The following is a 10881-nucleotide window of genomic DNA, read 5'->3' as shown; positions in this document are numbered from 1 at the left end:
CTGCCCAGTTTGGTTGGACTGCAATTTCCATAGACTTTCGCCTTGACTAAAAAGCTGCCTAGGACTAATGGGAGTTGTAGTCCGACAATCCCTGAAGGGCCAGACTTTTCTCTACCGCACCCGAGGATAAGACTCTCTCGTTCCTCCCTGTCTTCACTTGTCAGTTTCAAAGGACTAGACACACGTGTTTACCGTCAGGATAAGAAACCTCCGGGGCGCCTTTAAAAGGCGTGCGCCGGCTCCCTCCCAAGCCGCTGCTTTCACTTCCGAGGGAGGAAGATCCGGTGTTTGCAGTGGGAAAAGGAGGTCGGGTCAATCTGGCAAGGTGCGAGGCGGGGGTTTCAAGAGTACCCGCCATCAACTTTCTCTTCTTTCTCCCCCCGCCCCTGTTGCTGCAACGTGTCGCAATTAAACGGAGTTAGGTGTGTGTGTGTGCACGCACGTATGTATGTGGTATCCCGTGTGCTGTGATTCGTTCTATCTGCTTGGTGGACTGAAAGCTGCAATAATCAAAAGAGAGGAAGGAAGTTTTCCTGTGGTTCTGTCCCCCGCGTTTCTTTTCCTTCTTTGGCTTTGGGGGTAAGGTGTGTGTGGGGGTGTTGTCTGTATCTAGATATTTACGGATCCGTAGCCAGCCGGTGTGGTAGCTATAGCATCGTCTCCGAAAACATAGGTTCAACTCACCGCTTGGCCAGGAAAACTCAGGGTTGGGGGTGGTTAGTAACCCCATGTTAGAGGACCCATCCCTTAAAAACCCGTTTTAGCCTTTCTGCCAGTTTCCGTCTTGATTTTCTCGCGTGGGTGTTTTCCGCCTCCTCCCAGATGCCTGGCTTCAATTGAACTGCTCCATAGCACGGATCACAATGCGGGTTAATAATTCAGAAAGAATTACCAGCAATCCTCAGTATGGTCCTTGCAATGACGAAGTAAGGGAGGGTTCAACCCCATACGCCCTCCCCATTCATCGGCGAGGATAGAGGAGGAAGCGCCACGTGAGTGTCCCGGCAGGTTGATGGTGATCCTATACCTACAGTACTTATCTAGGAGTAGATGCCACTAGACTCAGTGGGTCATGCTTCGAAGTAGGCATGTATAAAACGCACTGTAATGGTATAGCTCTCTGTGGAAGAATGCTCAACAACATTGTGCCATTAGGCAGGGCACAGTAGATCTTGCAGGAGGAAATCAGAAGGCCACTGTGATCCAGCTAATTGATTATTATTTTCTATTTCTCCTGGTTGTCAGGGTCTGGCTATGAAATAATGCTAAGCCAGGGTAGGCAAAATACAGCTCTTCAAGGCTGTTTTATTGCAAACTCTCATCTGTCTAACTGGCAGGGGCCAGGGTGAGGAATTCTGGAGGTACACCCCAACAGTGAAGGTTGGGCTACACTTTGCCCAGTATGGAGCTAAACCGCCAAACTGTTACTGCCTTAAGTCTTGGACTGTTAAAGAATGATGTTGAGAGTTAGGGAGTAAACTGGCAGATTGTCTGCTATTTCCAAAAACTGTCCAGGCTGCAATAACAAGGGAGGAGGTAGCTTTAAGCTTGCTGGCTCACAGATGTTTGTAATTTGCAATGTCCACTCCTGTCTGAAAGCAGCAGAAAGAAATTAACTAGGTCAGCATCTGGCTGACATAGCTAACAGCTGTCTCATGTGCTTCTCGGAGGAATGGAGTAACTTTGGATCCAGCACAAGCAAAGTTGCGTCCATTTTACCACTGGCTTGCTCAGTTTCAGGACCTGCTACAGTTGAAAGTGATGTCATTTCTTCATACTGTAGCTTTTAGCCCATGTAAGGGGGAAATCTGGGGCAGGTGTGATCTTTTGCTGATAGAACTCCTTCCCATGGGAAAAGGGACACATATATTTTCATATACAGTACAAAAAATAATTGTTCTAAAGGAAACAGGATACTGTTGTTTTTACAAGGTGTGGGCATATGTCTCAGCAGATATCATGGAAGAGGCATTTCTGTACAAGAGAGAATACTTCTTCTATGATAATGCTTGAGATCTACAGTTTTGTAAGTAGTATCAGAGAGATTTTGTTCTAAACAAAAATCTTCTGACTGGTCCAGTGGCTCTTTCCTAATGAAAAAGTTTTAATTACACAAACTGGTTGTTTGATTAAAGGCTGTAGCTGTATGTCAGATAATACCTGATGTCTCTAGTGGGTGTTTTACTTCCAAAAGACTGACTGGGTTAGTCTACTATGGCAACCAAAACATCAGTCTTATGCAGCTTAAAGCATGATAGATTTATTGACAGCATCCTGGACTTAAAGCCATTAAAGCTTATACTACAATAAATCTGTTGCAGCACAATCTTAAGTGTCCCGTTGTTGCAAGTCTTCACTTCCTGGAAGTGTTTTAGGATTTTAGCCTTAGGTGTTTTTTTAAGCAGATGAGTGATGTTTTCAATGCTTGAATAATGTGTGTCCCTTCCAGAAGCTGTTTCTTTTTAAGAAAGAGCCAGCTGCACACTCCCAGGACACTACCAGAAAAGGGAAGGCTAAACCACTTCTGAGTATTCTCTACTGTACTTGGAAAACCCTGAAGCAGGTTCACCATAATTGACTTGACAGCGCATGATGGTGATATACTGTTTGTAATTAAGATTGTAGTGGAGAGTTTTAAGGTTACATGGATGTTTCTGCTATAGGAGGCACTGCGTCTAGATGGACATGATCAATTCTGACGCTTTCCAATACAATTATAGTTCTGGTAGGCATACATCCTGGCCTGTTTTTTTTTCCTCTGGAAAAGCCTGATAAAGATGATTGGGGAGTTTTGTGAAGTTGTACAGTTCAGTAGAAAGAAGCATGGCAAGACAACTTGTTCCAGAAGCCAGCCTCTTTTATTTATTAGCTGCTTCAGGTAATACAGGCTACATTCAGGAGGGTTCTGGGGTTCCCAGAGTAATGTCCTCTGAATTTACTACAACAGGTCTTAATTTGCTTTGGATAAATTAAAATGTAAACACTTTGGAATAGATCTCTAATAGTTTGTCTGAATGGTTCTGTTTGAGAGGTACTTAATGCAAGTGTTTCACAAAATCATTTAGGAATAGAGATGGGGGCATTCAGATACAAATATCCCCCTCACGGGTAGAAATAATGAGGGTCTGGCCCCATGGGGCCCACTGTCCACTTACCATTCCACCACAGATGCATGCTCGGCAGAGCCTTCCTATTGCGCCCTTGTTTGCAATGGATTAGTCACTCTGCCACCTCGCAGAGAGGCTTGTCATTCTGCCTCCTTCCAGGAGTGGCTAATCATTAAGGACAATGGCTCCACTGAGTGCACGTCTATGGCGGAATGGTGAGTTTCCCCTACCTGTAGGTGGGATATTCATACTGTATTTGTATACAAATACCCCCATCTCTATTTAGGAGTATTTCACTTCACAGAAAATACATGATTCGGTCACTGTTTTAAATAACATGGGAGTAGCAGACAAATATACTTCCCGAGCACTGGCAAACAGTGGCTGAAATCCTGTTGCTTAGTGTAGTGATTTACAACTAGAGCAGGCCCATTGAATCAATGGAGCTTCTGGAGGAGTTGACCCACAAAATCCCCACTGATTCAATTGGCCTACACTAGTTACAAGTTACTACATTATGCAACAGGATTTCAGCCTCCCATGAAGTAGCATTTCAATTGAACATTTATAAAACTGTGATAGAACTGTTTTGTCTGGCTCAGGGATGGGCAAAGCCAACCCAACAAATATTGTTGGACTGCCATTCTCCTTGAGTCCTCGGTAGGACAACCACTGGTGAGCCATGCTTGGAGTCGAAGTCTAACAGCATCTAAAGGGTGACACTTTGCCCAACCCTCGTCTAGCCATTGTTTTTTACTTTGCCTGGCTAAGATCTTTCCCACAGTGTTAGCTGAGATATACTTTGGCACCTAGTCCAGGTATTTGGTCTGCTGCTCAGTCTACAGGCCCCTCTCAAGTACACTCATTCACCCTCTTGCCAAAAATGAATCTTACTAACTCAAAAGAGGTATACAGCCACCCAAACGTCTCTTATTCTCTTTTTTCCCACAGAATTTAGAGGCAACCAGAATAGCTAAAACTGCCATGAGATGTGTCTGCACCACACTTGTCGTTTTTGCCCTGGCTTCTCAGGTGGTTGATGCTACATTGTCGAAGACAGATACAAAAAAAGCTGCCTCAAAAACACTGGAGGAAAAGGTCTGAAAACATTTTTTTACTCCCAGTGACTTAACTGTTGATGTCAAGATTCTTATCAAATATTGTTAGGATTGTGTACTCTGACCTGGTCATATGCATATGAAGAACAATTAACACAAAGCCATTAGTTTCAAAATATCTTCTTTTATTTCTGAGCAAATACACCTGTAGAGCAGCTGTTCCTGAATTGGAGAAAAGCTGCAACAACCAATTTTGATTCATGTTTATTCAGGAAATAAGTTAAAACATGGAAACAAGGTTTAAATTGGTGATTTAAATGTGTCTTTCCCCACTGGTAATATGAACCATTCTTGAATTAGAATTCCATGCTTGCACTGAATGCAGATCTGTGAATTCATACTGCAAAGATTCTTGAGAACACAGCCTCAGGATAACTGGGTTCACCTCTCAACTGAGTAACATCAATTGTTGGACTTTTGTGTACATTTTTTTTTGCGCAAAGGGTTGTGGTGAGCCTGAGAAAGTCGGATTTTCTCCATGAAAGCTTGCAATTTGTATGATTTTATAGTGGTCCAATAAAAGGCATTGCCGACCCCTGTGTTTGTGTAATCTTGGGGACTACACAGCTTTATCCTTGTTCTTTTTCTGTGAAATGTGTGTTTCTATATTTTTGATAAACTCTCATTATTTAAAAGAAAGGAATAGTTCACATCATTGCACAGCAGCAGAGGTTGAGGAACTGTATGGGGGTGAAAACTACAGCACTAGGTATGTAAGGTAGCAGCCACTTTTAGTTGTGGCTTCTCTGCATGTAGTGAAAGAGATCTGAGTTCTTCAGACATCATTAGCTACCAATGTAATTTGCATAGTAGAAATACAGTGGTGCCTCGCTTAGCGATTGCCTTGTTTAACAATGTATGCACTTAGCGATGAGGTTTTAGGAGTGATCTTGCGCTCCGTTTAGCGATGTTTCCAATGGGGGAATTTCGCATAGCGACGTTTGGGACCATGCCTTGCATAGCGATGACAGTTTGGGTCCCCCTGTTTTGCTTAGTGATGTCCGTTTTTGCTATTTTTAAAGTGTCTTAAAATGTTCAAAAACTGTTTAAAATGCTTGGAATCGTTAGTGCACCCTGTAAAACCTTTGCAAACTTAATTTGGCTTTGTTCTGAGTCTTCGTTAATTTTTGGTGAATTCCCCCCCCCCCCCCCATTGGAATGCATTGACAGCTGTCAAACCTACAGTTCAATGCATTTCAATGGGGGGAGAAAAAATTCACCAAAAATTAACGAAGACTCAAAACAAAGCCATATTAAGTTTGCAAAGGTTTTAAAGGGTGCACTAACGATTCCAAGTATTTTAAACAGTTTTGAACATTTTAAGACACTTTAAAAATAGCAAAAATGGACCTGTCAAAACCATTGAAATGCATTGAAACCTATTCAATGCATTCCAATGAGGGAACCGCATTTCGCTTAGCGATGTTTCCTATGGCGATTTTCGCTTAAGGACGGTAATCCGTTCCCATTGGAAAGGATTATCCGGTTTTTTCAATGTATTCCTATGGGAAATGGTGTTTCGCTTAGCGATGTTTTCCCATAGCGATGCACCACTGTACTTCAAATGGTATTTCGTATAGATAAGGGTGTGATGCTCACCCATTGTCTCCTGCTTTTTTCCCCAAAACCAAGGGTTCACTCTGGCAACGTTCTCACTTTCCTTCGCTGCCACCAGTGGATTTCCCCTATCCACACTATAAAAGACTTTAACCAGACACTTGCAGCCAACATAACTTGTTTATTAAAAATATTAGGTTGAATCTGAATCATAGATTTCTTTAATCATTGTATAGAATCAAAAATCATTGAAACTTCGTATATTTTGTTACACACACAACCACCATTTGCTTTATTTATTCACTTTAACCAGTTTATCTTTATTAATATCAGTTCTCTCTATTTCTCTGACTATCTCTCTTTGCTCTTCAACCTCTCTCCTTCACACCTTGCACTCTCCTCCAACTCACTGACTGAATGATCCCACCCCTCCAGTCCTCTCATAGGCTAATGCAACTGGGCTCCAGCTATGAGTGACAGGAGTGATGTGGACATTCATCACAAAGGGCTTATTATGAGAAGTGATTTTGCCTATTTTGCCTTTTGTGTGCTTTATTTTAAGGTAATGTTAACTTTCAGGCTTGATTGCTGTGTTACCTAAAATAAGCGGATAGGCGGGACAATAAATAAATAAATAAATAAATAAATAAATAAATAAATAAGCTGTAAATGAGTGTTCAGAAGCAGTTTTTTTTTTGTTTTTTTTACACCTGTATTTCTCTCTCTTAATTTCTTAGTCCCTTTTCAGCATAATTCTTTTGTTTTTTCTGAGCATATTGGTCATGGAGGTTTCCTTTAACTCTCCCAGCTAATAGCCCATATCAAAAGCTATTTATGCTACTGTCTGTCATTGTGTTCTGTGTGTATGGATTCTGTAAACTGTAAAATTATTGATTTTTGGCAGACTCACCATTCAGATAAAACAGTGCAAGACCGTGGTCTTGTGCTTACGGATTCAAAGGCGAAAGACATTATCTTGGAACACAAAAGCTACTGTGCTAAGAAATCACGAGAGCGCTATTTCTCCGGAGATTCTCTGGGCTATGTTACACCTGTAAGTACTGTAAAAATGAACATTTGGGAAGAATGGGAAATGGAAATGCTGTTTTGGATTTGAGAATATTTGATCCAGTCTTTTCTTCCTTTCATACCAGTCAAAATTTGTGTAATACATTAGGCAGGTCTTATTCTCATATATTTTCTTTGTCCTTTTGTAGTGGAACAGCCATGGCTATGATATTGCAAAAATATTCGGAAACAAATTTACAACAATTTCTCCAGTCTGGCTTCAGGTGAAAAGAAGGGGCAAGGAGCGGTTCCAGGTGACAGGGCTCCATGATGCTGACCAAGGTTGTCATTCTGTACTTGGCGTCTTCTGCTAGATGATCTCTGTCTTGTGCTTAAGCAGTTTGTCTTTATTGTAAAGTTAATGTGCCCTGTCTAAATGTGCTGGATTGTCATTAATGGTAAGATCGTGGGTGGCAGAAAACATGACAAAGTAGGCGATATATCTGGGTGAGTTCTGTAGAGGACAGTGGTCAAAATCTTATCGGATATTTATGTCCATGCAAGAGGAATTATGGAAGTTGCCAAAGTTAATTGGAAGGTACTAGGTGTATGTCAGTGTGTGGTATGACATAGAGCTGACATGATCAGCCCCTTGTCAATTGGCCATGGCGATGTCTGTGATTCCTTTTGTTTGTGTGCGTGTGTGTAAATACCCAGTGGGATTCTAGCCAGTGGATATTTGGATATTTGTACATTCCTTGATCCCTCTTTTTATAGGCCAAATCCTCCCTCATCAGACATTTGAAATAGGTAGTAAATACTGTATGATGGAGGGGAGCATGTGTGTGTCCAGAATGTCAAACTGTACATTCGTGCAAGAAATCTAAGCTTCCACTGATTCAGAGAAAGTTCAGAAATCAGGCATTAGACAAATTGTGTCCGCAACAAAATATTTCACAGTGCCTTTACTTACTAGCAGGATATTAGCAGAGATTGCTTCCCTACTGAGGATATTTTAAGCTAAGTAGACTTCATCAGGCAGGTTCATTTCCCACTTTTTCCAGTTTCTTTCTTAACTGACACTCAAAATCCCTCGTTTCTGAAGCTACTTTGTTTGGTCCTTATTGGGTTGTTTTGGGAATCTACTCATAATATTTTGCTCTGTTTTGGTGTGGTTTTAAATAAGTGTGGTATAGTTCTGTGTACCTTGGACTTCAGTATCCTAGTATCTTCTGCATGTTTGTCCATGGTCTTCTTTTGCCTCCAGTCCTATGAATGCCCAACCAACTGAATTTTCTGTTAGAGCAGCGATAGGTAAAGTTTAGGCTACTGAGTCTGACTTCATTTGATGAGGTTTTCCCCTGGGAAAAGTTAATCACTGTTCCTGGAAGCCAAGAATAATCTCAGTTCACCTTTTAAGTAGGTTACAGACCACCCCCACCCGCATGTTTGATATCAGAAATGCCTGTTTTCAAAACCAGAAGGACTATTAGAGACTCCCTGTTTATTTTATTTTCCTTGTTCTTTGTTTGGTTTTTGAATTGTTTGTGGTCCATGCAGCCCCTGAAGGGTGCTGAGTGTGGACAATTGGTCTCTAGATTTACTGAAGTTGTCTGTCCTTGTGTTAAAGTGAATATATTTCCTGACATTCACTCACGAGTGGAGACATCAATGTATTTCTGAATGTTGGGGCATTTACAGAATTTGATTGGGTTTGTCACCATTAGCTAACGTGGTCATGTAACATACCACACTTGTGTACTACTTGTGTGCAACACCCAGCGGGGTGGGGAATTATGTTTTGCAAGTTAAAATGGAAAGCAAATCCATCCTGAAAATACAGATCATACGCATGAGTGTATACTGAAAGTAATGAGACTGAGTCACTCTTTGCTCACAAAGGGCATAGTGAATTATGTCATGCAGGTACTCAGTTTGTGCACCACACATGAAATATTACAGTTAGAGCATCCTAGCTGCAACAGATCTTGTCTAGTAGATGGTGGGAGGCTAGGGCTCTAAGGAGTCTTCCTATGCTAGTGGCTTCAAATGATTTCAAAACATTAAGGTGTTAATACAGTGGTGCCTCGCATTACGACGTTAATTCGTTCCAGCAAAATTGCTGTAGAACGAAAACATCATAAAGCAAAATTAAAAAGCCCATAGAAACGCATTAAAACCCGTTTAATGTGTTCCGATGGGCTGGAAACTCACCGTCCAGCGAAGATCCTCCATAGGGCGGCCATTTTAACTACCTGTGCAGCGAGGAATCTGTCCCAGAAAACAGTGAGGGGCCATTTTGTTTACCCGATGGCCATTTTGAAACCACCGATCAGCTGGAGGAAAGTCATCGTTTTGCGAAGAATCCGTTCCCGAAGGAGGGAACCGATCATCGCAAAGCGAAATTCCTCCATAGTAAACATCATGTTGGGCTAGCAAAAAGTTAATCATAATGCAATTTCGTCGTTAAACTGAGTGATCGTAAAGCGAGGCACCACTGTATGTTCCTTTTTGCCTGATCAGGAAACAAACATAATTTCACGAGGGCAAGCACCTGTGCTTTATGTTGCAGTTGAAGCTATTACCCATTTTCATTTATGTATAGTCAAGTTGTTTCTATATGGTGGTTCATCTTGTCCATGTTTCTTTGACAGGCACAGAGTGGAAAATCTTAAAAGGCAGGCTTGTTTTTATAGTCCTTTTTGTTAGGGCATCTCCTTATTTAATCTACATATTCTTGTAACAGGTTGGATGAAAGAAGTCAAAAAGAATGCCAAAAACATCAAAATAGGTAACTTTGGAATTCATTATTTTCATATTGGGGATTATATCATTGATAAACTCCTAAGCTGTCTCCTCCCCACTCCTCAGTCTTTCTTATGGATTTAATTTAGACCACTGTGTTGGGCTAGATAAGCTTTTGGTTTGACCCAGTGTGACTTCGTAGCTCAATGGCTTAGGCATCTGGCTGCGGAGCCAAAGGTTAGGAGTTCGATTCCTTGCTATGCTTCCTTCACAAGGGCTGGACATGATGATCTGAAGGGTCCCTTCCCACTCAGCAGTTCTAAGATTATTATTATTTAGTTATGTTTGGCCAATGCTTCTTGTGCACAATGGCTGCCGTGTGGAAGTCCACTTTAGATTTTAAGTGTAGTGGAAAGAGATGTTTCCCATAATTTTGCTATATTTGTAAAGAAGAAACAATACATTGATAAACATCAAAAGAGCTGTGGAAGATGTGAGAAGGGAAAGAGTGGATGTAGGTGTCAAGGGAGTATGTTCTCATGGCACTACGGTAATTTAAATCATGGCTGCTCTCCTGATGGTGTGAGAAAATAACAGCTATTTCTGTGGTTTTGGTTCTCTCTGTGTGTTTTTTAATCTTAGTGCCACGGATTTTGTTTGAAGGCTGGACGTACCAGGACTTTGAGAGTGTGTTTAGCAGTGAGGATGAGATAGAAGAACTTTCAAGCAATATGATTCAAGTTGCCAAGGTAAAATCATACCAACACAAATGGAAAGAAATCATACAGTCCCAAATGTCTATGTGATATATGGTCAGCCTATATTGTTACAGACATAAATCACACCATCTGCCTTTAAATTGGCAATCCTAGCATCATATCCGAAATAAACAAATGAAACTTGATTCATTTATTGTGGAAGTCTGCTTGCGAATGAGTGGTTGCTGCCCCAGAGGTTTAGTCCCTTTACAGTATGTGTAAAATACAATATCTAGGCTAAATTCTGCACTTGAACATTCAGTCATTTTTAACTGTAAATACAGATGAGAATGCTATTTTCTAAATATAGTGGCATAAGGCATCGTAATACAGTGGTGCCCTGCATAGCGGCGATAATCCGTTCCAAAAAAAAATCATCGCTGTAAGGAATTGTCGCTATGTGGGGCAAAAACCCCCATAGGAACGCATTAAAACACGTTTAATGTGTTCCTATGGGGAAAAAACTCACCTTTAAGTGAAAATCCTCCATCCGGCCACCATTTTCGGTGCCTCTAAAGCGAGGCAACACAGCGGGCAGCCATTTTGGAACCGCCGATCAGCTGTTCGTCTCTCTCTCTCTCCACCCCT

General features: G+C 41.4%; 1 protein-coding gene across 6 annotated transcripts in view; it reads left to right on the top strand.

Annotated features, from left to right (window-relative positions):
* The first annotated feature begins 200 nt into the window (after positions 1 to 200).
* CHID1 (chitinase domain containing 1) overlaps positions 201 to 10881 on the top strand; it is a 131344-nt gene continuing 120663 nt past the window's right edge. For 2 of the 6 annotated variants that reach the window (XM_072985631.2, XM_078383670.1), the window contains exons 1-6: positions 254 to 422; positions 4059 to 4205; positions 6687 to 6836; positions 7000 to 7132; positions 9537 to 9581; positions 10178 to 10284. In XM_072985631.2, coding sequence (XP_072841732.2) covers positions 4092 to 4205; positions 6687 to 6836; positions 7000 to 7132; positions 9537 to 9581; positions 10178 to 10284 — 549 coding nt within the window. In that variant the 5' untranslated portion in view covers positions 254 to 422; positions 4059 to 4091. Of the gene's footprint in view, positions 433 to 822; positions 993 to 4058; positions 4206 to 6686; positions 6837 to 6999; positions 7133 to 9536; positions 9582 to 10177; positions 10285 to 10881 lie in introns of all 6 variants that reach the window. The other 4 variants (XM_078383669.1, XM_072985630.2, XM_078383671.1 and 1 more) reach the window with 4 other exon arrangements.

This window comes from Pogona vitticeps, chromosome 1 (genome assembly GCF_051106095.1).
Source record: "Pogona vitticeps strain Pit_001003342236 chromosome 1, PviZW2.1, whole genome shotgun sequence".
Classification (NCBI taxonomy): Eukaryota; Metazoa; Chordata; class Lepidosauria; order Squamata; family Agamidae; genus Pogona; species Pogona vitticeps.
Note: the sequence above shows the minus strand (reverse complement) of the source record. Positions and strands in the feature narration are given on the sequence as shown.